Source organism: Bos indicus x Bos taurus, chromosome 14 (assembly GCF_003369695.1).
Source record: "Bos indicus x Bos taurus breed Angus x Brahman F1 hybrid chromosome 14, Bos_hybrid_MaternalHap_v2.0, whole genome shotgun sequence".
Taxonomy (NCBI): Eukaryota; Metazoa; Chordata; class Mammalia; order Artiodactyla; family Bovidae; genus Bos; species Bos indicus x Bos taurus.
In genome coordinates this window covers 29,576,515-29,604,252 of record NC_040089.1, presented here as the reverse complement: position 1 = coordinate 29,604,252, position 27,738 = coordinate 29,576,515, and the positions used below count along the sequence as shown (strand labels likewise).

The 27,738-nt window shown below is 38.6% G+C and overlaps 1 protein-coding gene across 1 annotated transcript in view; it reads left to right on the top strand.

The window, feature by feature from the left end:
- LOC113904213 (25-hydroxycholesterol 7-alpha-hydroxylase) overlaps window positions 1-27,086 on the top strand; it is a 175,782-nt gene extending 148,696 nt beyond the window's left edge. Inside the window, exons 3-6 of the mRNA XM_027561077.1 lie at window positions 1,307-1,894; window positions 2,361-2,567; window positions 11,669-11,844; window positions 21,495-27,086. Of these exons, the coding sequence (XP_027416878.1) occupies window positions 1,307-1,894; window positions 2,361-2,567; window positions 11,669-11,844; window positions 21,495-21,782 (1,259 nt within the window). The 3' untranslated portion in view covers window positions 21,783-27,086. The remainder of the gene's footprint in view (window positions 1-1,306; window positions 1,895-2,360; window positions 2,568-11,668; window positions 11,845-21,494) is intronic.
- The last annotated feature ends 652 nt before the right edge of the window (window positions 27,087-27,738 follow it).

Genomic DNA, 27,738 nt, shown 5'->3' with positions numbered 1-27,738 from the left:
GGGTGGTGGGGGTGGGGAGGGTGCAACCAGGAATCTGCACGGTCCCTGCCAGTTTTGAGAGCTAGACTGCAGTGTGAGTCTGTGCCTTAGTGGTGCTGGTGATGTTGCAGTTTAGTCACTTAGTCATGTCCAGCGCTTTGCGACCCCATGGACTGCAGCACGCCAGGCTTCCCTGTCCTTCTATCTCCCGGAGTTTGCTCAGACTTAGAGCCATTGAGTTGATGATGCCATCCAACCATGTTATCCTCTGTCACCCTCTTTTCCTCCTGCCCTCAGTCTTTCCCAGCATCAGGGTCTTTTCGAATGAGTCAGCTCTTTTGCATCAAAGGGCCAAGTTCCTTAGTGTGCCTTCTTATAAGAACCACCTGAAAGACTTGTAGGTCCCATCTCGGAGCCATCTGAGTCAGACTCAAGCAGGAATCTGTATTTTTAACCAGCACCTTAACTTTGGACCAATGTATGGAAAATGCCAAATGTCACCTCCTCAAAGAATGCCTGTTGATCACTCCAGGCAGACAGAAGCGGGTTCCACTTCCTGCTGCTCTTACATTGTGTTCCCACCTCTGCTCTCTTACTGTCCATAATGATGCAGTGGGTCCTTTACATCTTTATCTTAAGAGGAAAGAGATTCAACCAAGTACCTGGATGTCAATAAATGTCAAGTAAATTCATGAAAGCTTGAATGGATGGGTTCTAGTTTTGGAATCTTCTTTTGACCACAAATCAGTATGATACTTCAGCCTTGTTAGTGAATCTCCCTGACCTCTACTATACTCTCATCTATAAAAATGAAAATATTGGTATTTGTGACTTGTTAGTGTTGAATTAGATGTTCATTTGTGAGTACTTGCTTCACTCCAAATCTTCATTTGAGTTAAAATAATTGTATTCAATCAAAGCTAAGATAATATACTTTACCAATTTGAATTGTTTGTTTTCTGATTCTATTATTGAGGAAAAATATGAGAAATGTTTAAGTAATGACTGTTGAGACTATTTAAAAGATAACTTAAATATCTTGGTAGTTCATTAAAATAAAAATCTGAGGAATAAGCTATATTTTTGAAAGTTATTAAGAATTTCAGAATATTTAACTTCAAACTTCTAGGGTTTTCCCACCATCTTCCATTTTTAAAGGAAACATGTAGTGGAATTTTGAATCAAATAGATTTTTATTGTACTTTGCATCTTTTGAGATATGAGTTGATTAAGGTCTTTCTTTCAGTAGGATATTCTCAAATTTCAAATATCTTTTTTCTTTTGTTGTATGGCCACATGAATTCATATTCTCATTTATTTCTTTTAGGAAAGTACATAACATTTATCCTGGATCCTTTCCACTACACATCAGTGGCAAAAAATCAAAAATTAAGCTTTCAAATATTTACTAATAAATTCTTAAAGAGAGTATTTTCTATCAAAAAGATGTTAACAGATTCTGACCTCATCGACGAGATTCATAGTACCTATCAATTTTTACAAGGGAAGCATTTGGACATACTGATGGAAAGCACAATGCAGAATCTGAAACAAGTTTTTGAACCCCAACTTTTAAAAACCACAAGCTGGAGCACGGAATATTTGTTGCCATTCTGCAACTCAGTAATATTCGAAATGACATTTACAACCATATATGGAAATATTCTTGCTGATGATAAGAAAACATTTATTACTGAGTTAAAAGATGATTTTTTAAAATTTGATGAAAAATTCACACGTTTAGCATCAGGCATACCCATTGAGCTTCTAGGAAACATCAAGTCTGTTCGAACTAAACTCATAAAAGACTTGACAATAGAAAGCTTAGCTAAGTTACAAGGAATGTCTGAAGTTGTTCAAAGAAGGAATGATATCCTGGAGAAGTACTATACGCCCAAGGACACTGAAATAGGAGGTAAGAAACTTCTGAATGATAACTTGTCTAAAATAAAATAATTTACAATAGACCTTTGAAATAAAAAGACAAAATGGCGACCTTGAGAATTTTTATGCTCTTTCTAATTGGCTAATGATAAAATGTTTTACTCTGAAACAACCCTTTGTGATAATTGATTTTTTTTTTTTTTTTTTTGCTGAGATGGTAATGCAAGATACTTAATGGTGATAATGAGAAAGAGTATAACTAAGCTGCATTTACTCCCCTTATCTCTTCTCCCTCCTCCCCTCCCCCACCACACACACATTACATTTTAAACTATTCTCATTAAGCAGAAAATTAGACTTCAGAAGCCTATTGGTCCTCATTAGCATGCACTGATCCTTGGCTGGGTCTGTGTCCTAACATCTTTTAATTAGCACACTGCAAATCTAATCAGTGTAATAAACGCTATTAATCTTCCTTTTCACTTATTTTCTCCCAGCACATCATTTAGGCTTGCTCTGGGCCTCTGTGACAAACACTGTTCCAACCATGTTCTGGGCAATGTATTACCTTCTACGGAACCCGAAAGCTATGGCCGTGCTGCGTGACGAAATTGACCATTTACTGCAGTCAACAGGTCAAAAGAAAGGGCCCGGATTTTCCATCTACCTCACCAGAGAACAATTGGACAGCCTGGTCTACCTTGGTAATTTATTTTTATCTGTTATGAAGAAAAGAAGGTACCTCTCTGCAAACTCAGTTTATCACTCAAAGCTGTTTACCAAGAGGTGGAGGACACAGCTGCCTAATTGACATAATAACACCCATTTACATCAATTATAAATTATGTAGTTTATAGCTGTAGATGCTCTCATTGCATGTAAACATTAAGGCCTAGGTAATTAACTATGTAAGGTATGCAAAAGGCTAAACCAAAGCTTTGCAATTATTTGGAAAAAAAAAAGTTTATGCCTATTAAGTCATTTGATTCTGAGCATCTGTTGGTGTGCTAATGCTTTCCAAACACTGCAGTAGTATCTTAACAAGAAAGGTATTTGGGATTGAAAAAGAAAGTATTTCAAACAGACAGCTTATGTGTAAAACATACTTATTCTCCCCCAAAATGGTGTCTTTTTTAGGCAGAGATTAGGATGTCATATACAGCTTACGGTGTATGATTCTCCAAAACTTGTAAGAGTGATTTTCCCTGGAAATTTGCGATTTAAACATACTTGGGGAAGAAAAAAAAATGAAGGAAGAAAAGGAGGCAGTGAAGGAGGGAAAAGAGCAGGCTACAACTACAGATTACTTCATGTGAAATATCCATGTTTTAGAAAAGAGTCACTGTTCTATAAAAGATTCACGAGATATGTGTGGTCACCCTTTCAGATATGTTTGAAGTCAGAAGTGACTAAGTTGCTTTTAAACATCTATGTAGGTCTGTGTGCCAGTAACAATGAGCATTTGATGACAGTGGGTTCTCCTTTCCCAGTTTTGATAAGATGACTGTCATCATGTGAGTAAATTTTAATTCCCAAAGTTAAATTCCTCATCAGCGAATTATTCTGTTTTGTTTTGTTGGGTTTTTTTCTGTATTGACCTTTCATCCTGTAGCTTTCTTTACACTCTATTCCAGGTCCCTTTGGACAAAGATGTTTGTTGTTTCACTCCTTTGACAATGTAACAAGTATTTTAGCCCACATTAATCTACATTTTTTTCATATTTTTAAAATATGTTCCAGGTTCTTTGATGGGAACTTCTGAGAATAGAGGCCCTACAGGTCTTGATCAGTGTTGACCACCAGTTGACATTAAAAAGACTGGTCCAAGTGTTTGAGAGATTGTTCCCCCTGGTTAGGATAAGACCCATCAGAGGCACTAGTAGGAAGCTTGCCTTGTAGTGACAGTTGGCTAGCTTATTCAGTCATGCTGTTTTTAGCATACATTATCAAAGTAATTTTATATTTGCTTGGAGAAGGAAAATAACCCCAGCATTATTAAAATATGAACATTATTATATTTTTCTTTTTCAGAATTACTGGGGACCAAATGCACAAATGAGGCTTCCCTCGTAGCTTAGATGGTTAAGAATTTGCCTGCAATGCAGGAGACCTGGGTTTGATCCCTGGGTGGGGAACGCCACCTGGAGAAGGGAATGGCTACCCACTCCGGTATTCTTGCCTGGAGAATCCCATGGACAGATGAGCCTGGCAGCTATAGTCCATGGGGTCACAAAGAATCAGACCTGACTGAGCGGCTAACACCCTTTCTTCAAATGCACAAAATTTGCATCAAGTTCTGGGTAGTTGTTTTCACATGGATCTACAGTATTTTCTGGGTAGAAGATTTATGGTTTGTATGAAGATCAAGGTTGCATTTCCCATAAATTCAAGTAATTTATATTGCATTTTATGAAGCAGATGATATATACCGGGAAATAAAGCAAATAAACTTTAAGGAATATGTGTTTGTATCCAGTACAATTTAGTTAAATTAATCAGCTCTCTTTTTACTCTCAACTTCTCACTATTCAAAGAAAAGATTATTTTAAAATTGTGCTATTAGAGCTGACAGGGCTTTCCAGGTGACTCAGTAGTAAAGAATCTGCCTTCCAATGCAGGAATTGTGGGTTTGATACCTGGGTCGGGAAGATCCCCTGGAGGAGAAAATGGCAACCCCCTCCATTATTCTTGCCTGGAAAACAGCATGGACAGAGGAGCATGGTAGTCTATAGTTTATAGGGTCCCAAAGAGTTGGAAATGACTTAGCAACTGAACAACAACATTAGAGCAGGCAAGTGTAAATTTATTCGAGCAGAAGAAACGGCAAGTTCCAGAGCCATAACTGGGGCCATTAAAGTCTATCACTAGAGTAGAGACCTCATCATTCACTTATCATCAATGAATGGACCACCACCAACCCCAAATGCCTGGAGATCCACCTGAGTACAGACAGCACCTTCAGCAATCTAGAAGGTAGACTTTGTTCATCACAGCCTCAGGTACCAGCAGAGGCCAGTGTTGCTCATTACCAGAATTGAATCTTCTAGAAAATCCGGTCCATTTTTTTTTCTTTTTCCAGATGACTGTTTAATGCAGATTGAAGCAATTTCTTTAATATGAACAGTCCCAGAACAGATGACCTCTGCATCTAGTCATAACTGTATCATGGGTATCTCTATCAGAAGGGTGTGAACTCTAAGCTGAAAGGCAAGACTTACAGAATTAAATATTTACAGTGCACTTCATGGACTGAGTGTACATGCATCTTACCTCCTTAAGAAAAGAGTTTTATGTATTCTAAGTATAATTTCTTTAAAGATAGATATCTTGAATTTTTATTATTGTAAGAAAAAGGATCACAAGGATAAAAGGAATGCTAATTTATTTTTAAACCAGGAAGGAAAATTTTTATATTAGTAGAACATGCAAAGGGAAGGGAGTTTTTTAAAAATATTTGAATTTATTTAGTTACTTGCTGCACAGGGTCTTGGTTGTGTCCTGCGAGCTCGTTCCTTGTGGCACTCATGTGCAGTAGTTGTGGTGCATGGCTTATTTGCCTGTGAGATCTGAGTTCCCCAACCAGGGATCAGACCCATGTGCTCTACATTGAAAGACAGATTCTTGACCACTGGACTACCAGGGAAGTCCCAAAAGGAGTTGTTGTTTTTTTGAAATTTGTCCAAACAAAGAGGGGAGAGGAGTTCTTTGTATCTTGATTCATCAAAGCCAGCTGTGATGTGCACATAGAAGAGACCAGAAAATGTGAGCTAGAAGGTGATAGAGTTAACTATATTCTTAATTTCAGGATGAGACAGTATGAATGACAATATTAATAATTATTATTTTATTATGTAGCAGACTTATTAGCTTACTTCATCATCATCAAGTATTAACTTACTTATATACATGTAAGTAAACTCAAGTAAATTTATCTTATCCTCAAGTATATTATCTTTATTAATTGTTGGGTAACAAGGTGCAGAAAGATTCGTTAACCGATCTAAATCATACAACTAGATAGTGGCAGAGCCTGAAATTGATGTCAGGTCTACCTAATTTCAATGCCAATCCATGAACATTGTCAACTCAGGGAAAAATACTCTAGAAATATACCAAGACCTTGACCATTATATTTCACAAGGACATATATCATGAATTCTCAAATGCAGTTGGGTTTGAGGGTAAGGTTGGGGTTAAGAGGTTCACATTGTAATTTTGTGTTTTTTTCCTAATAAAAATAAAATTTTTATTTTAGAATAGTTTTAGATTTGTGGAATAGTTACAAAGACAATACCCATATACCTCACACACGCACAGTCTGCCTCACTATTAACATCTTAGTGTGATGTATTATGTTTGTCATAACTGTGGGTGTTATTTTGAAAAAGCTCATTCATTATTTTAAAAAATTGTGTATTTTAAAAATTAAGAGTGTCTATAATTTAAACAGCAATAGTAAAGTCTAACAAAATCCTCTCTTCCAGTGGGGCTATACAGGAGGTACAAATTCCACTTCATGTTAGAAATCTCCAACTGGAGGAGGGGAGAGAGGCATCTCCCACAAGGTGTACACTAGAAATAATTGATGGAATTTTTTATAAGTAACATAAGGAGACAGTGGTCAAAAAAGTGAAAAATACAGGTTTAGATATTTATCAAGTTTTTGACTCGGCACAAAGCAAAGAGGACTAGATAATATAATGAATGCTGGAAACAGGTGTTGCAAGGATTGAAACGGAAATATAAAGAGAATGCAAATTATTGTACATAGGTCCAAACATCAACTGCGTAAGAATAGGATAAGGAAAGAGATGAGTGGCCCAGCAGAGGAGAGTTTAGGTTCAGAGTCATAGTTCTCAGGAACTTTCCTGGTGGTCTAGTGGTTAACACTCTGTGCTTTGAAGACAGGGGGTATGGGTTTGATCCCTGGTTGGGGAACTAAGATCCCATATGCTTCTGCTTTTGGAATCATCTGCGGAGCTTAAAAAAGTACTCACACCTGGTCCCACCCTCAAAGGTTCTGATTTCAATGGTCTGAGGTACAGGCTGAGGGACTCAAATGTGCAACCAAGGTTCAAAACCATGAGTGTAAAGGTTTTCCTAATGCAGTGGTTCTGACGCCATTGGCCTGAGATGGAGTATTTATTTTTTTTAAAACCACCTCAGGTGATTGTAAGCGTGCCATCAGAGCCGATACTTCTGGGACATCAGAAAGCTTAACACAAGTCCATGGTGTTATTACTTCAAAAACCTATTGTTCGTATGCATCCAACAAAATATTAATAGAAGTGTGGTATCTAGGGCAGACAAAGTAGTTCCTGTCTACTTTCCCAGCTGAAATAGCACACCCAGCTCTGCCACATTGTAAGAGGCACGTTGACTAATTGAGTTAAAGACTAAAGGCCGTTATCATCTCTGACATACAATTCAAAAATGACGTGATCATTGTCTTTAAATATTTTTAAAGGGCTGTTATATAGAAGAGAGATTCAAAATTTTTTGCCTTTGTGTATTCTAAAGGGAGGAAAATTTCAGCCAATATGGAAAATAACTTTCTAACTAAATGGACTTTCGGAATGCCATCATTGGAGTTATCCAATCAGAAATTTAACAGTATCTTCAGTAGGACCCTGCGGAACATCCATAATCTCTGTTCTCTTTTCCACCAACAGCAGTAGCCCAGTGTCCTGAGCAGAGAAGGACCTCAGTAGTCTATTTATTGACTCTATGAATGTTGAATTTACATTTCTGTGTTTTAGCAGTGAACCAAAAGCTATGTCTGCAGTGCAGAGTGAAAGTAGGCATGCGTACTGATTCAGATTTATTTTTAACTATACTTAAAATACACAATTCTTGAGCCAAAAAGTAGTTATTTGGCTTCAGATTATCTGATGATGATAATGTCTTATTTATTCAATAGCTTCTCACCTGTCTTGAAGGCAGTTACATAAAAACTAGCATACACATCTGTAGCCTCACTCCGTTTCTCAGTCTTCTAGAGCACTATCTGCAGAGCCCTCCATCCCCTTTCCTGTCTACCTTCTTTTTAAAGACCATCCCAGCCCATTTCAGCAGAGGCTGGCTGTTATTTCACTCCAGCCGTCATTGCTATCCACCGATCACCATGGCTAATCAGATGGTGTGACAGTCTGCACCAATCATTAAGATGACCCAAATTAACAGCCTGGCCATGTCACAGTACATTCATTCCACACATCCAGACACGGCCTAAGTGTGAGGCAGAAACTTGGATGTGCTTGTTTGTGTTTGCATTGTAACATGCATTATTGATTGTCATAAGCGGCTTCAGTGCTTTAAATCTGCAAATGAGAATCATCTGTCAATTATTACAGCCAGAATTGAGATCTGAGGGCAGAAGAGAAAGTATATATATCTTTTTCTACCTGCATTTCTTTTTCTTTACCATTTTCTTTCCCAGTCACATTGTGTCGCTTCTTAGCTCAACATACTCCTCAGCTTTTTGCTTAGAAAAGATACTTAATCAGAATATTTTTATATCCTACAAATGGAAACAAATCTCTCCTAGTCAAGTGAAGGAGACAGGGCAGGCTCAGAATTGCAAGTTCATTGTGGGAATTCTGCAGTCTAATTTCCTGGGGATACTGGTCAGTAAAATTCAGTTCTTCATAAAACATCAGCAGCCTTATTGTATTCACAATTGCAAGTGTTGGCACCTTGCAGTGGCTGGTATAAATGATCCTCCAAATATTTGCATTCTTGATAGCCATTTCTCTACAGTGCGTTTAGTAAGTAGAGGGTCCCATTACCTGCTAAATGTAAGTATAAATTAACAACCCATTATGCACAATAAGTTTTATAAAACATTTACAGATAGAGATCACATTTAATTAAAGTTAACTTGCCTATGAAAGCCAAGTGCACTAATGATCACGATGACCTTTTATTACCTGCAGTCCCTTGTTTTGGCTGGAATGATTGACAGCTTGCTGTTTGGCTACCATGTTGAATTTCAGCTGACAAGACTTTTCATTTTAACTCAATTTGCCCGCCTATCACAAGCTGGTGGCAGGCCAGACCCAAGTCACCCAGCTTTGCCTCAGCAGCTTGCTCTAGTTCTCATTAGTACGCATTTATTCAGTGGAAATTGGAAGACAAATGCTTGAAGGCATGTGAACTAAGTATAGCAAATTAGGTTTAAAGACTGAATATTTATAAGTGTATGGAAAGTTTTTTTTTTTTTTTTTTTTTTTAATTCTAGAGCGAATTGAGAACTGAGTGCTAGCTTTGGTATAAAAGAAATGCAGATAGAAGGGGGGAAGGAAGATTCTAAGAATAACAATACTATCAGGCTTTTCTTTCCATTTTGGCAATATGTAAACTCTCTCTGACAACACCTTCTCAAACCAACCTGGCCCCTCTTTCGTGGAGTGCTTGCACAATGAAGTTTAGCACCTCGAGTGTGAGAAGGGGGAAAAAATGAGGGTCATGTTCATCTGTTGCTTGGTTATCCCTTGGTATGTTTTCAATTGCCTTGTTTGTTCGGCACTAGCACAGAAACAGATGTTGCTCTGGCGTGTAGGATAATTTACTCTACCTCCTGGTGCGGCATGGACGGCCTCCCAAGGCCCAGCTGGTCTGTCAGTGGCACTGGCTGGTGTCTGCTCAACTATGACAACTACAAGTCGAGGCTGCAATTTTTTTTTTTTTTTAATTGTGCAGTTGTCATTCTTCTCAACGTATAGCCCTGCCCGTGTTCTTCCTGGGGCCCGCAGCGAGGCTATGGCTTTTGTGTCTGTACCTTGTGACGCAGAGCCATGGAAGCGCCCCCTCTCCTCTGAGGATAATAATGTTCATGACTTGTGTCCTCTGATGATGATCGCATGACCGCTCAGACCCAGAGCCAGCCTCATCTCAAGCACATAACTGGTACTGGAAGGTAAAACAGATTTGTCATTTGCGATCCAACCGCTAAGCCACACTTTGGGCTCCATTATTGTGATTAACTTCCGCCTAAGATACGCTTGCCCGATTGTCATTTGTGATCCTGTGGTGGCCGCAAGCTGCCACGCTTCCCCTAGAGCACGTCAGCCAATGGGATTTGACCGTGTTATTCGGACCGTTCAATGCTTGCCCCGTCGCAGCGGCCAGCCCGCAATTACCGTGCTTTTGTATTTCTCCCTCCCGCACCCCTACTGGACCGGTGGGTGCCCAGCTCTGCTGCATATGTCAGCTACCATTTCACACCACAAGCTAAAATGATGCTGCGCTGCTGTTGATTCAGCAAGAGCCAGCGGCAGCGCATGGGAAGCTGACCCTTGCTTTGCACCATGGAAATGTTGGTCGCTGGTGTCCTGCCAGCTGAAATCCGTCGTGTCAGGCGCCTTGTGGCTATCTGCAGTAGAGTCCCCGTTCCAAAACCAAAGTTCTTTTCTGGCCTCATCACCAACAAACCGATTTGACTCTGCCTGATTATAATAACGAAGGCAGTCTAAAAGAATATGCACGGTCTCACTGTGCGTCACATCGAATCACCACACTGGCCACACAGAGCGAACCGCAGCCTCATTTCTTTAGACAAATGCATGCTTAGGGAAAAACCTCCTGGGAGAAGGTCCCGAAAGCTGTTAGATATCCCCATGCAAGCTGTGCATAGATTTCAATTTTCGGGAAATAACATTTATTTTTATTTGTTTGGCTGATGCAAGCCCTCCCTGAGTGGCCTGCTTCTATCATCTAATAATTAGTCATTCTACATTTCAGAGCTTTACTGAACACTAAGAAACTGGGCTCTGTGTGTGTGTGTGTGTGTGTGTGTGTGTGTGTGTGTGATTTTCAACTGCAAGCCATAAACACAACCATTTGTTACCATGTGGAGGAGGGAGAAAACGCTCAATTTGGAGCTCTTCTTTCACATTGCTGATTAGAAAGAATCAAGCTTTTTATTCTAGGACCCATTCGCGCTGGTGAAAACATAGTCAGTTTTGATTATGAAGGCAGAGATGCAGACCTAGACAGCAGCTACATGCTGATGTGCATGCTATCAGAATGATTTATGCAAATTATGCATATTATTCCCAAAGGAATTCCTCCTCAAACTGCCAGGATAAATTGCCGGAAATTAGCCATAAAATCTGTCGTGCTAGGAGCAAAAGGTGAAGGCCACTGGGAAAGCAAGGACATTCAGCTTCTGGAATCTTCCAGGTTATGATGGTGGCTATTTTCCCTGGATGCCACAGAGAAATCTGGTTTTCTTCTGAATACTCTCAAAGTATTTTCCCTTTGAAATTTTTCCAGCAAATGCTGACTCACATTTTATTTACAGCTAGCATAAAAGAAATTAAGTGTTAAGCTGTCTCAGAAAGCACTACTACAATTATTTTACTATTAACTGCCTAAGTGGATATTAAATGCCTAAGCCTGGCTTTGAAGGCATCGCTGTTCTTCAGAAGGTTGGTGAAATAACTCACCAGGGGTGTACTTTAACTGGGATACAGTTTTAATTTCCAAAGAGTGTACCCCAACACAGCTTTCCTGTCTTGCAGATCAATCTTTCCTACAAAAAAAATCCTAATTAATGACTTTCTGTCCCAGTACAGCAGAGTTGTGTCTTGCCTGTGAAATGCCCCACACTATCTCACCCCTCCCCTCCTCCTCTCCCATCCAGAGCCCGCATCCACTCCCTCTTGCTGCTCTGATGGATCTGATTGGGAAAGGATTTCCCTGTCAATTGAAGTTATTAGTAATGAGCTTTGATGGTTAAATGAGAGTACTTTTCAAACGCAGTCGTATTTTAATAAAAATGATGCTTGCCTGTTTCTTTCAGAAAGTACCATTCTCGAGGTTTTGCGACTCTGCTCCTTTTCTGGCATCTTTCGTTTCGTTCAAGAGGACTTGACACTTCATTTAGAGAGCCAGGACTGCTGTCTGCGAAAGGGAGATTTTGTCGTCATCTTTCCTCCCATCTTACACCACGACCCTGAAATCTTTGAAGCTCCAGATGTAAGTAAACATCCAGCCAGCATCGCTCCCTCTTAGATGCTGCAAGCACATTCCTTCCCTCATGGTCTCTCTTTCTTTTGCCACCTTGTTCCAGAAAGAATTTGAGAGAGCTTAATGACTCCAGTTTTTCCTTCCAATGGAAACACCATCCTATTTACTGAGAGGTTTTCTTAAGGACCTCTCTTTCAAAGGTTTTGTGATCTATAAATAAAAATACAGAGATGAGACTAAACTCTAGTTTCATCAAGTGAAATGAACATTGATACCACAATGGACACTAGTCACTTTAGGCCAAAATTAAGTCTTGCATGGCAGAGATGTATTACAAAACCATGGAGGGCTAGCTGTTGACAGGTCACTTAGAGAAGAAACACTGGTAGACTGTTGTGCTAAGTGTTTCCAGTGTGGGCTTGACTGTCCCAGAGTCCGATACCATCACTGCTATAGTTAAGCTCTCTACTTTTTCACCTCTTACTAAAGGCATGTGCCCCTTCTTGATCAATTAGGATGGCACTGTGAACTTGAGATTGTAAAGCTGCTGCTCACGGGTGAAGCTCTGAGGGTAATTGTGTCATCTCCTTGTATTTTTTTCTGAAGCTGGAGTTAATGAATATCAAAGACTGGAAATTAATCCACCCTGGCTCATCCCTTAATACCACTTCAGAGGTTCAGCACCTGCATGCAAATTGCAAGCAGTCTTCTGCCTGTGCTTCTCAGGGAGTCAGGTTGTTGCTGCAGTGGTTTTTATATGTAAAATACCATGTTTCAAAGAGAAACTTCCATGCACTTTCTGAGCAGTTTAGAGCTGAACCACTTCTAAACCCAATTTCTAAGGTGTTTGACAGCCAAGCTGGTTTAAAATCTGGTTGAATTTTTAAAATTAATTAGAAAGGGACAGACTTCAAATACAATGAGATAGTTTGCATTTATTTCATCAGCAAAGACAAAATTTCCTAAGTGAGGGGAGAATATATATATAGTTTCTGTGTGTTTCAGAAGAGGTCTTACTTAACTAATAATGGCAAATCAGAAGTTGGGTATTAGTGAGTGAATGAACATTGTGCAAACAACAAGCTTCATCTCCACGTTTGTAAATATAAAAAAAAATCCACACATAGTTAGATGTTCAATAAATAAAGCAAGTAAATAGCTAATCTTTGAAAAATACTTTAGAATTTGAAAACAGTTTCATTTTTATCTACAATTTTTCATTTAATTTCCACTTTGTGTTTCTATTTTGTGATTATTCCACTGTCATTAAATTTACCATTCATGTCATGATAGTAAAATCAACATTCAAGTCATCAACAAATAATAAATGTTTACCCAACCATAACTGTCATTAAGAATTTCTGGGCTCCTCCTCGTCTGTATCCCCAGCCTTGCCCCCATGAGTTAGACTCATGGATTAGACTTTTAGGAAGTTAAACATCTTATGGAAAAACCCAAACAAAATTTTTTGTCAACCCAGTATCAAAGGTAAACATTGGAAATGTGCTCAATTATGTTTTTTCTGTACAATGCTAAATAGCAACCCCGAAACTATACATAATAAATAGTAGTCAGAAGGGTTTGCCTCATACTAAATTGGTGGGAAGAACAAAATTGCAGTACTGTGAACCCCGAGTTAGCATCATTAGGACAGCTCTAACTTGACTTGATGAGCATTCTGTACTATTTACCAGACTTAAACTTAGTCAGTTATGCCTGACTAATGTTAAAATCAACTAGCTAATTTTTGTTGTGATATTGTTCCCTTGAAATTAGTTGTGGAATGGTGAAATGTGATAGCTACTGGCACAGAAAAAAAATGGTATGGGGCAGAACCAATTTTATATGTTTGGCAAAGTCTTACATAATCATTCATTCTATAAACGTTTACTGAGCACTCACTCTTCTCAGGCTCGTGGGTTGATTTCTATTGCGCTTAATAACTTAGGATAACAATAAGTAGATGCTGTTGATGCTCATAGAACAGATGCCCATTCCTAAAACCATCATGTGCCAAGAGTAAGAAAAGAGAAGAAAATTCTGGAAAGTTCTGTCCTTGGTTATTTGTCACTGACAGCATTGTCCCAGGAGCTTATCAAAGGCTCATATTCCTCACTGCCTGACTTTGGTACCCGACAGATATAGGAAGACCTGGCTTTCCTTAGATACAGAAAACAACCACTAGCTGTTAGGCCAAAATCATGGAAAAGACGAACTCCAGATATAAGTACAGTTATTCTTGGAGAACGTGGAGACTGAGAATCTTCAGCAAAAGATGGGTTGCTCCCAACCAGTGAGGCATGGTTTCAGGATGTTCAAGCCCAAGAGACCCTAGAATATTCTAAAAGCAGGGCACCTCTTTCCTCACACATCTGTCTATTGTTTAATGTCCCTCTTGACTTGTCTACCGAGAGACTCCAGTTGACTTCACAAGACTCTCTCTTAGTCACCATCTTTGACAAGGTCCCTGATTTCCACATCATTCCTCAGAGAATCTGCCACTGCTCCCTCTGGCCTGTGTAGTCTGTGTGAGGGGGCACAGCCCACGGTATCTTGCAGTGACTTGTTTACTCATGTGCCCATATCCTATAAGTTCTTGGAGCAGAGAGAGCCTGTCCTCAACCTTCTCTGATTTCTCAGTGCCTGGCACTCAGGAGGGTACCCATAGAAGGAAGCAAATAGGAAGTGCTGAGATGGGTGAGTGTTCTGAAAGTGAAATTATACTTCAGTTAAAATGTTAAATCACTGCAGAGACCACACACTCAAATGTATCCTGGGCCTAATTAGATCCAATAGATAGGGTGGCTTGTGTGTAAATATTGCAATACCATTGGGAGTGGTAAAAACTCTGGTGAAAGGACTGCCCAAGAGGCATGTGAGATCATTTGGCTGCTTCTGAACCAACCCTCAGTTCTTATTAGCACATAGACCTGATGTAATCAAGTCATTTTTATTATTAGTTTTTTAAACTTCAAAAACAGACTTTTGGGTGAAAGTTAGAATTTTTAAATGTTTGGAAAAATTAAGTCTGAACACAATGTGGGCTAAACAAAAAATGTTTGGATACCTAATTGGGCCTATAAGCTACCAGCATGTAACCTGTACCAAGAATTATTTTTTCCTAAATGTGGGTTCCTTAGCTTATTGTGATGTTAGCCTGTCAGGTGGCACATGCTGATGTGGGAAAACAGATTGGCAAGTGAAATTTAAAACAGTGGGCGAGAACAAAGGAACCCCCCCCCCCTTCCCAGTTCTTTGTTCTTCCTTCTTTATCCATCTAAATGCCACCCAAGAAAGTCTGGATGATCTCTTAATTAACTCGGAATGGGTACCTTTTTAAATGGGTACCTTTAAAATTTTCTGGAAGCTTCCTCAAATTTATGTCAATTGTCAACCAGAATTCTAGCCACTGGCTTTCAAGTAATTAGTAAATGGTGATGATTACTTTTCTGGCAAAATGAAGCATCCAAAAGTAGAGCTGTGGAGAAGACCAAATGTATTGGTTGGTTTCTCTGTGGAGGTGCTAAGGTATAAAGGGAAGCTGGCCCATAGGAAGAAAGAGCCAACGTTTTAGATGGTGATGCATTTCTATAACCAAATAGCCTCTAAAGAAAGACACAGTGAAACAAAGTAATTACAAAGCCATTGGAGTACCCCCTACCAACCCCAAAGCTCTGAGTTAATGTCATACAAGCCTTCCCAGTCTACTTCTCAGGGGCGCAGGGATTAAAAAATGATAAATGAGTTTGAAAGCCCTTGAAAAAATTCTAAATTACTGTAAAAATTGTTTCATCAATATTCTTCAGATTATTGTCACTGTTATTAAAATACACAGATCATGACAAATGTGAAAACAGTCTCATGATTTTGTGTCTCTCAAACTGGAATATAGATTGTGCCATTAGTACATTTCAACAAAATAAACCTATATTGAGCATCTACTATCCAGAAAGCACATTGATGTGCATAATGGATGATATAGATATATCAAAGGCCCGTGTCCTTAAGAGCTTATTATTTAGGGATTAGTCCTTATGATGCGGCTGTGTTCTTATAACCACATGCTCCGTGTTGAGAGGATTTCTGCTCCGCTAGTGAACTGGCACTTGCATTCCTACCATATTGGAACCAGCAATGTGCTGGCAAACCAGCACTCTGCAAAACCCTGATTTTGTCAATTGTCATGGTGTAAACGCTCTCATCTTCACTGATTTCCTGCTACCAACGTGAAGACCCTGAACATAGTGTGGGGAAGAGATGTGTACCCTTTCTTACTGGTACAAACTGGCCACAGCGCACCACTGATTGGAATCCAAGTCACGGAGATAAAAAAAGAAATCTCTGTACTTAGTCATCTTGCTCCCAGGAGGTCTGGCTATAAACCAGGGCAAGTGTGCAGCCTCTTAGTCATACATTCAAAATAGTGACAGTTTTTATTTCTAGAAAGTCATATCTTTTATCTAATCCAGATTCCTAAACCCAAAATGATGAATTGAGTGACTACAAGAGCTGATCATATGGATATGAACACCTATAACTACTCCAACAAGACTATGTTTTATGTCTTTTACTTTTTAAAAATATTTTCATGGCCACACCACATAGCATGTGGGGTCTTAGTTCTCCAATCAGAGATCAAACCCACACCCCTGCATTAGAGGCATGGAGTCTTAACCACTATTAACCACCAGGGAAGTCTCTATGCCTTTTTAAACTTTAGTACTTCCTTCACATGCTGGAAATGCTTAAAAAAAAAAAAAAAGCTGTTGACTTGAACTAAACATAAAATTTGGAGAACTCAGATTAGGGTGTTATGCAATGTTCCTCAGTCACTCAGACCCAAAATTCTTCTCTATCCAGGAAATTGTATCGTCTACCCAATCTTTATTTCTAGCGCTAAATAGTATACCACTTTCTATTTGTAAACATTTTCTATTTGAATATTCATCTACTCTTCATTCTTCCCATCTTTATTTACTCATTCAATATCTCTGTTTTCTTCAAAAGCTTGAAGATTGCTTTTAAAATATACTTTATTGTCATGTATTTATTCATTAATTCAACAAACATACATAGAACCTCACTATGTGCACAGCACTCCGGTGGGGACTTTGAAAATATAGAGATAAATAAGACAGTGTGACGAGTCTCATCTCTTGGGAGTTCTTGGCTCTGCCATCTCCTGTGGGTTAGCTTCGTCTTCAGCCTGGTGACAGAATTGCTGCGGCCTTGCAGGGATCTTATTCTCATCTAACCAGATCCAGAGTAGGAAGAGTGGGGAACCCTTTCACTACGTTTCCTTCTTCACGAGAAGGGACATTCTCCCAGATGGCCCCACAGACTCTTCACCTGTAGCCCTGAGAGACTGGTTCACACACCCTGTCCAGAATCAGTCAGAGGCTGGAGCAACATGATCACCATGATGGGTGCCTCAGTAGGTCACACAGAAGAATGATAATGGGGAGCAACCAGTGGAGGAGTAGACAATCAGCAGAGGAGCCGTGGGGAATCTGGGTGCCTAATGCTTGTCTCTCAGGATTGTTCTCTTCTCATCCATTGAATAATACTGCATTTAACAGTCCCTTAATTGTGTAGCACTGAACTGTTATGGCAGTGTACTGCCATGTGATGGATCCTATTTTAATCGTGTTCCTGATCAAAGATCACGGCATCTCAAGCTTCCTGACTTTTTGTTCTATGTCGCTGTGACCTCAAAATCTCTGAAGTGAGACTATTATACCCCTTCTTTTATTAAAAAAACAAAACAGACTATACTTCTAGCAGCTGTCACAAGCCCTTCCTAATAACATGGAACCTGCTCAGGTTCTCCATGTCCTGGCAAAGGAAGACAGACTGAAAAGAAATTTTAACACAAAAAGCTATTTATGGGGACTTCCCCGGCAGTCCAGTGGTTAAGACTTCACCTTCCAATGCAAGGGATGCAGGTTCAATCCTTGATTATGGAGCTAAGATCCCACATGCCTCATGGCCAAAAAAAAAAAAAAAAAACACCATAAAACAGAAGCAGTATTGTAACAAATTCAATAAAGGTTTTGAAAATGGTCCACATCAAAAAAAAAAAAAAAATTGCTATGTATGCCCATATTGCCTTTGAGCTTGATGGTAGCCACAGAACAAAAGAAATTGGCCTCTTCCTTTCTTGGTCCATAATATAAACAACTAAATAGGAATTTCTTTGATATTTATTGTGAGGAAATTGACTGGGAGGTGATGGAAAATTGAACAAGTGATATTACTGATTGACTAGAAGTCTGAGGGAGTTGCATGTGCACTCGCTGAAGGTGGCAGGGGAGAAGGAAGATTTAGGCATTTTTTGTTGGTCACTGTGGCTTCTCAGCTGTATATCCATGTATACAAAAGAAAATCAAGATGCCATAACAGTGTCTGGCTTATTTATGATATCAGCATACTATGAAGTCATAACTCAAGCTAAATTTTCCTTCTGTATATTCTGACTTAAACTATGAGACTGACTGCAGTGAGAGCTTTTCAAATGTAAAAGTGATATCCACTGGTTTGGCCTAGGCAAAGAACTCTTGAGAAGAGCACGATCTTAGATTGGTCACTGAGAAGGAGGAAGCTGCAGTATTGAACTCAGGCAGGCAGGCCTGGGCTCCAGTAACGAAAAAAGATTTACTGAGATACAGTGCCAAGTTGTAATTCCATCTCTAGTAACAAAGTCGATGTCCACAGAGAATGTCCTTATCCATGCTCCAAGGATGGACAGGTATTTATAGGTTAGCACTGGTAGATCCTATTCAGATATATCCCAGAACTCTCTATGGCAAAATATGCTTGCATTCTGATGCAGATTAATTTTCCCATTATGATCTCATCAGCTTGCAAGTTTACGGGGCAGGGGTGGAATAGAAACTACCCAAGACGTGTTTTAAAAGCTTAATTAGTTATCAAAATCAGTATCCTAGGTAAATGAGGGTAAAACCAATACTTTTAAAGGAAATGGTTTCACTGACATGAATATTGGCGTTGAGCGAGAAAATTAGATCATTTGTGATAGAGTCAGAATCTATCTGTACTGTGGGGTTTTTGCTGTAATCTGAATGCCTTCGGTCTGACCTGCTTCTTTGCCTCTGGCTTCATAGTTCATGGCAAAGTTGTGTGCTGAGCAGGTCTAATGCTAATGAGCACGGCATACAGGACAGACTTCGTCGTTGTCATGCATGCCACGTGCATTAATCTAATCAATGGTTTAATTTACCATGGGCTGAAATAAGGTCGCTCAGTGTCCTCTCAGAAACTCAACTGAGAGTAAATTAAGATGGCGGACCAAACACCTTCCATAAACCAGTCCCATAATTTTCTGTAACAAATAATATTACTTGTTTATGAAAACATATCAGAAACCAAGAGAGTTAACCCAAGGAACACTCATTCTAAAGAGAACTGTCAAATCAAAACCACTGTGAGGTACCATTTCACACCAGTCAGAATGGCTGCGATCCAAAAGTCTACAAATAATAAATGCTGGAGAGGGTGTGGATAAAAGGGAACCCTCTTACACTGTTGGTAGGAATGCAAACTAGTACAGCCACTATGGAGAACAGTGTGGAGATTCCTTAAAAAACTGGAAATAGAACTGCCTTATGATCCAGCAATCCCACTGCTGGGCATATACACTGAGGAAACCAGAAGGGAAAGAGACACGTGTACCCCAATGTTCATCGCAGCACTGTTTATAATAGCCAGGACATGGAAGCAACCTAGATGTCCATCAGAAGATGAATGGATAAGAAAGCAGTGGTACATATACACAATGGAGTATTACTCAGCCATTAAAAAGGATGCATTTGAATCAGTTCTAATGAGGTGGATGAAACTCGAGCCTATTATACAGAGTGAAGTAAGCCAGAAGGAAAAACACCAATACAGTATACTAACGCATATATATGGAATTAAGAAAGATGGTAACAATAACCCTGTGTACGAGACAGCAAAGAGACACTGATGTATAGAACAGTCTTATGGACTTTGTGGGAGAGGGAGAGGGTGGGAAGATTTGGGAGAATGACATTGAAACACGTAAGATATCATGTAAGAAACGAGATGCCAGTCCAGGTTCAATGCACGATACTGGATGCTTGGGGCTAGTGCACTGGGACGACCCAGAGGGATGGTATGGGGAGGGAGGAGGGAGGAGGGTCTAGGATGGGGAACACATGTATACCTGTGGCGGATTCATTTTGATATTTGGCAAAACTAATACAATTATATAAAGTTTTAAAATAAAATAAAAGAAAATAAAGAAAAAAAAATAAAGAGAACTGTCATAGAAGAAAGTCAATAAAACATCAAAAAGCAATCCAGACAGACTTTGTATCTTAGTGCTCTTCTTTTCTGGTGCTTAATGTGAATCTTATTATTTCATATCTGTTTCATCCAAACATAAGCACTGAATCCTAAACTCATCCTACTTGTCCATCTGTAGCAGCCTCTCTGCTGCTGCTGCTAAGTCGCTTCAGTCGTGTCTGACTCTGTGCGACCCCATAGACGGCAGCCCACCAGGCTCCCCCGTCCCTGGGATTCTCCAGGCAAGAACACTGGAGTGGGTTGCCATTTCCTTCTCCAATGCATGAAAGTGAAAAAATAAAGTGAAGTCACTCAGTCGTGTCCGACTCCTAGCAACCCCATGGACTGCAGCCCACCAGGCCCCTCCGTCCATGGGATTTTCCAGGCAAGAGTACTGGAGTGGGGTGCCATTGCCCTCTCCAGCAGCCTCTCTGGTCAGTAGAATTCACTATTCCCTAGTAACCGTGGAGGCCTTGCCCTTCTCTTTCCCCCAGCCTTGGTATGTCAGGTGTCATTAAGTCGAGACCGATTTTAGAGAACAAAAACAGAAATACTGCCTCTATACTTAGCATAGGAAAAAATGTGAAGAGAGGTCCTACAGAAGAGTCTGGATTTCTGTTTGATATGAGAGGAGTAAATGTCTAATAACATTGGAGATTTTTGAAAGTTCATACCTGATTTGCACTTCAGTTCAGTTCAGTTCAGTCACTCAGTCGTGTCCTACTCTTTACGACCTCATGAATCGCAGCACGCCAGGCCTCCCTGTCCATCACCAACTCCCAGAGTTCACTCAGACTCATGTTCATTGAGTCAGTGATGCCATCCAGCCATCTCATCCTCTGTCGTCCCCTTCTCCTCCTGCCCCCAATCCCTCCCAGCATCACAGTCTTTTCCAATGAGTCAACTCTTCGCATGAGGTGGCCAAAGTACTAGAGTTTCAGCTTTAGCATCATTCCTTCCAAAGAAATCCCAGGGCTGATCTCATTTAGAATGGACTAGTTGGATCTCCTTGCAGTCCAAGGGACTCTCAAGAGTCTTCTCCAACACCACAGTTCAAAAGCATCAATTCTTCGGCACTCAGCCTTCTTCACAGTCCAACTCTCACATCCGTACATGACCACAGGAAAAACCATAGCCTTGACTAGACGGACCTTTGTTGGCAAAGTAATGTCTCTGCTTTTGAATATGCTATCTAGGTTGGTCATAACTTTCGTTTGCTACATTAAAAGAAACCTTTTAAGATGGGCAAGGAGAGCTAGCATCCTTGTGAACTGAACTCAAACTTTTTCATGGAATTTTTTTGTTTTAACATGCTGTTTTCTTCTTTACAGGAGTTTAGATTTGATCGTTTTACAGAAAATGGTAAGAAGAAAACCACCTTTTTTAAAAGAGGGAAAAAGCTGAAGTATTACCACTTGCCATTTGGATTGGGAGTCAGCAAATGTCCAGGCCGATTTTTGGCCATGGTTGAAATAAAGCAATTGTTGGTTGTGCTTTTAACTTACTTTGATTTAGAAATAATTGATAATAAGCCGTTAGAACTAAACTATAGCCGCTTTTTGTTTGGTATTCCTTACCCAGACTCTGATGTTTTATTTAGGTACAAAATAAAATCTTAAGCTAAAAGGAAAGGAGAGAAATCTATCTAGAAAACTAACCTAAATGTCCTCAGTTCATCTATTTGTTTTTAATTTCTTCAAGTGTAATTGCTTTGTTTGTTTTAAAAATGCCAATTTCTATTTGATCTGAGATCAGTCCCATCTATACTTGATCACAAAACCCATCATAAAAAAAAGATGGTAGCATGAAAATGGACATCAAAATCAACATAATAATAAATTTAAAGTAGCTTTTTTTAAGTTTCTACATATTGTGATTTGCAAACGTCATTGTAAGTGTGCCTTCACAGTAATAGATCTGACACTGTGGGATTTTGTTAAGTCAAAAATTCTTCTATAATATGTAAAAATACGCTTTATGTACTAATGGAAATTTATGCTGTAAATGGACACAGTCTAACAAATTCCAAGTTCTCAGAGAAGAAGGAAATTAAATTTCCACGAGATACACTAGATGAAAATGTTCCCTTCAAGTATAATATCAATAATATCTATATTGCTGGGGTACGTTTGCATTAAATGAGGTTTGCAGTAGATTAAATGCTTCAACTTCACTTCAATATTTAATCATCCATAAATGTACTTTATTACTTTGTATACTGTGGCTCAGTAAAACAAAATTTCTTGTTATATAAGGCTACTCATGTTCAAGTTAGATACTGGTAAGATTTATCAGTATAAGAACACACAAAACCTATTATATATTCAGCAATTGCCCTAGACATTAGTATTAGGTTTATTGTAGGAGTAAATGTTGAGATCATTACAGGATTGATTATAGCATTTGACTCCAGTGTAAACTGTAAGGGTTATGCCGGTATTGTAATTAACGTTCCTGAATGCTTCGATTTATATCAACTGAGAAACTAGAGAGCAGTGTTTGTTCTTGATGCCTCACCTCTTGGACTGGGATTTGATTTGTAGTATTTGAATTACACCATTATGTAATGCAGTGTAATTCCATATGCCAAAATGCAGCATCGGCTGGATGATTCAAAGATTGCTAATATCAGATTGCCAAATGATGGTTTGTCATTCAACTTGAATGCTGATGCCATATATAAACAGGCAAAGCAGGTAAATAAGCCCAGTTATTTCATGGGAACTTCTAGTTATAAGTTCTAGTTATTTCATTGAAACTTCTAGTATTTCAGAAATTTGCTTTCATTTTTGAAAAGGAAATTTATCTTTAAAATAACATTATAAAATACTGAACCATATTTAGTAGCCTAATAGCTTTTCTAGCATCTATTTTTCTCCTTCCTGAAGTTCATGCACTAAATGCTCCTTAGTGAAGATCTGTCAGTCTAAACTTTGTTTTTGCCAATTTGAAGATGCTTTCCTTTTGTCCTCATTCCTGAGTTTGCCTTTTTTCCTGTTTTGATATCTCATGTTGTTAAGAGCGTAGCCTTCATTCGGTTTAATTATTCAGTAGGTAGTCTACCTCTTTCCTCTGACAGCTTTAACGTGCTCTCTTTGTCTTTGACGCTCTTAGTTTCTGTTTATTGTGCTTGCATGCCATGGTGCCTTTCATCAAGCGTAGAATGTTCACGATTATCTCTTTGAAAATTTCCTCTTTCAGCTCTGTATCTTGTTTACAGTCCATGTGGTTTGACCTTTTCCCCTTGTATTTTTTTTTTATCTCTAATTTACATTCTAGGCCATTTCTTTGGATCTTTATATCGCTTTCAGTTTATTCTACTCTTTAACTCATCCATTGGGTTTGTTTCTTCTGTCTTTTTATTTTAACCTCAGGTTCACAGGATTGAGTGATCACATGCCTTATACCCCTTAGTTCACGGTACACAATTATAATTGGTCCAAACAAGGCTTTATTTACTCATTCTATTCTATCCCTAAGCCCTACCATTATACCCTTCCCCATCATCAGGAAATATTCTGTGTTTGGTATGTATCTTTTTATTTGTAGGTGTTTTTATAAAACATATGTTATTATCTTGGGTGTATGTGTTTTTTAATTTTCATAAATGTCTATTCTATACATCATATTCTTCTTAATTTTTTACTAAGCACTATACTTTAAAAGTATTACTTTATATGTATTTGATCTATTACTTCTAACTACTGTGTAGTATCTCATAATGTGTACCCATGATGTTTCAGTGCTCTATTCACCCAGTGATGTAAACTATGTTGGTGGGACAGTTAATCTGGGGGAAAGGCCAAAGCAGAACCTAAAACTCTTGCCCCCACCCATCCTCTCACTACTGCATGCCCCCCCTCCGCCCTGGGCTGCCATGAGCCCTGTCGTCAGCACCACCCCCCTACACCCACACACACAGACAACAGTCTGTGACAGCCTCCATTCTCTGAGATGCTCTAGACTTCTTGTGTTTCACACTCAGATCCTCACTACCCTCTCCCTTCTATGGGGTCTCCAGAGCTGATCTGAGCCAGGGTGCCAGCCGTCAATTTGTCAGCTTTCAGATTTCAATTCCCCTGAGTCTGATAAATTTAGTGGTTACATTTTCAATTTGAGAATTCTCTATCTGCCTGGTCATTTTTGATAGTATCTTGTTCCTTCATCATACACTCAATATCTTCTTTCATTTTAAAAATATATTAAGAAACTTATATTCATATCTGGTATTTCCACATCATCAGTGTTTTATGGGTCTGATCCTGTATTTTGTTTTTCTTTTAACTCTTCCTCGGAATTGCTTGTTTAGTGGACTCGTTCTTTGGAATTTTATCTCTGGAATTTTTTTTTAAGACCCGAGTTTAAAGTTCACACCTCCAGAGAAAATTTGTGTTTGCTTTCACCTGGCTGCTGTTACTATCAAATTCAGATCAATTTAAAATTTCACCTTGAGTATTATGAGAGGGGACGGGAAACTACATGGGCTTTCCTAGTGGCTCAGTGGTAACAAATCCGCCTCCAATACAGGAGATGTGGGTTCAATCCCTGGGTGGAGAAGGAAAGGGCAACCCACTCCAGTATTCTTGCCTGCAGAATCCCATGGACAGAGGAGACTAGCAGGCTACGGTCCATCTGGTCACAAACAGTCGGACGTGACTGAAGCGACTGAGCACACACACATGGGAAACTGCATAGATAGGGTGGGTTCTGGCCCTAAGTCAGCCAGATTGCAACCTGTGAGTAGGGATAAGCAAGAATACCCAGTCCTCTGTGGAGTGAGGTTTCTTTCTAGTCACTTACTGAAGATGTTGCCTCTGCAAGTTCTTGCCTTTGTGCACAGGTCTTGGATTAAACCCACACACACGTGCATGCACACATGTCCTACCCGCCTTGGGCTGCAACCTTTATCCCACCCTGCCACAAAGTAGAGCCCATTCGTTTTGTACTAGGACCTCTATTCCACCATATTGCCTGATGTGGAAACCTCCGGATTATTAAATTCATCTTAGTAGCACACTTCTGTGTTGCTATAGCAGAGAGAGCACAGAAAAGCATTCCATTCTAATTTCTGCTTAATTTATAGTGAAAGGAATTAAGGGTGGAAATATTATATAAAAGCAATGGATGGAGTCTTGTGACAGGCTTAAACCTGGTCATTAAAGATTGTCTATGAATAGAATAAATGTCATAGAGAAATAAGTTAAAAGACATGAAATTTAGCTATGACACAATTGATTTACTATTATCAACAAGTCACTTTGCCTCTCAGTGTTTCCATATTTGCAAAATAAAAATAATATGGCTTTTGGATGCCAGGGTTCATTATGAGGATTGAACACAGTAAGATGTGTGAACTTATTTTGAAAAGTGTAATGCAATATCCAAATGTAAAGTTGTAAGAAGATACTTGGACAACGCTGTGCCTTTTAAATTAAAAACTGTTTGTATATATTTGTTAAAGGGAAGCATTTTTTGTTATTGGTTAAAGGATTAGTCATTTATTCAGTCAAACATTTATTGAGCATTTCCTCTTAGACTGATACTATGCACTGGATTACCCTCTTTAAGAACACACAGTTTATTAGAGAAAGCAGTATATATCCAACTAATTTATTATAAATGTAGTTGTAATAAATTCATCTTCCTAAAACTGTTTTAAAATTCTGATTCAACACTCATTCTAACTGACCTTCCATCACTCATTCCAAATATGTGTTCTGCAGTGAGAAATTACTATGTGCCTAATTAGATACAACAAAACATATACATCCAGTATTGTGATTATATGTTTAAAGATGTCCAAAACAAAATACAGTCACCGAGGCATCAGAATTTTTTAAAAACTGTATTTTACATATAGTAAAAACCCACCCTTTTCATTTTTACAGCCCCCCTTCTAAATGTCAAATTGAAGAAAATGAATGACTAGCAGTATTATTTTATATCAGTGACCAACTGAGGCATCATTTAGCAAAAACTAAATGCTCTGAAGATATTCAGGAAAAAGCTATTTGTCACTAAATAAAGAATGTTGGTAAGCAACCTATTTGGAAACTTTTATCTGCCTTGTTTGGCCTTCCTGACACACTTCATTATATTTTGTCAATTTTATCATTAAGTTTGGGTCACAAGTCTAAGGCAAAGGAGCTTCTATGCTCAAAATTTGCATGATTGCTTCTGTTTATTTTCTTATGAAAAATAATTTGAGTACCCTTTCTATAAACTAACCCTTCTAATTGAGCCATGAAATCTTAAAACAATTTCAAAGGTCAAAGCACAAAAATTATCTAGGTTTTGATCTTAGTATAAAATAACATCAATAATTTTAAAACAAGAATTATACGCCCTGAGAATGTACACTGATTTAACCTATTAAATTTGCCAGTATTGCAAGCCATTATTTACCGAATTGCATTATTAGGTATTCATATTCACATGCTCAATTAGGAAAAAGTTAGCAAGCCAAGATTAAGTTCCCTGTAGCATTATTTTAAATTACAGTAGGTGATCACATAAAACTCTCTAATGTTTCTATTACTTACTCTATTTCAGAGTGTTAATCTGAGTCAGTGATCATTGGTGTTGGAAATATTTGGCTTAAATGTTTACTTTGTTTATAATATTTTCTTGAGTAAGATGAATTTAATTTGTGAAAATCTCTACTGAACAATTTTTAAAAGGAGTAATTGACAACACTTAACATTTTCAAGTATTTTTTAAGCAGGAGAGTCTCTATATTGTAAAAAGAAATCTTAAATATTTAATACTCTTAATTTTAAAATGGTATATAGGTGGATTTATGAGGAAGCAAATTATCTTGAAAAGATTTTAGGTAAGAAATGCAAATGTTTTGTAAGTCAATTTAATGTGTGTGTGTTTTTTTTTAATATGCAATGAGCCAATAAATTAACTTTTAAAGCACAGGTGAATGATTGTCTCCTTATTTTCCTACTAGGAGCATGTTGGGTGACAGAAGATTTTATTACAGTTAGTAAATGATTTGGGAAATAATTTTGCTGTCTGGAGATCCTCAGACCCTCATCTTTCCCACCATATACATATGTATTCTTATTTTCTCATATTTTCAGTAAAAGAACATTAATTGTTACATTCAGAACATTTTTCAGTATTCATGCATGTATACTCAGTCACTTCAGTTGTGTCCAACTCTTTGCGACCCTATAGACTGTAGCCTGCCAGGCTCCTCTGTCCATGGAGTTTCCCAGCAAGAATACTGGAGTGGGTTGCCATTCATTTGCTTCTTCAGGGGATCTTCCCAACCCAGATATAGAACCCATGTCTCTGTGTCTCCTGCATTGCAGGTGGATTCTTTACTGCTGAGCTACCGGGGAAGCCCATTTTTCAGTATAGTTTCACGTATTTATGTGGGAAATAAAAACATAACAAGAGTATCAGTGACTAATAAGTTTTTAAACTTTATTTTAACAAGGTTGACCTTGCTAGGCTGCTGTTCTTAATAATAGATTATGATTATAGACTATGATTCTGTGGAGCGATGTATAAGAAAACAAGAATGGGAGAGAGATTCTGTTTCTCTCTACAGAAAAGAGACGT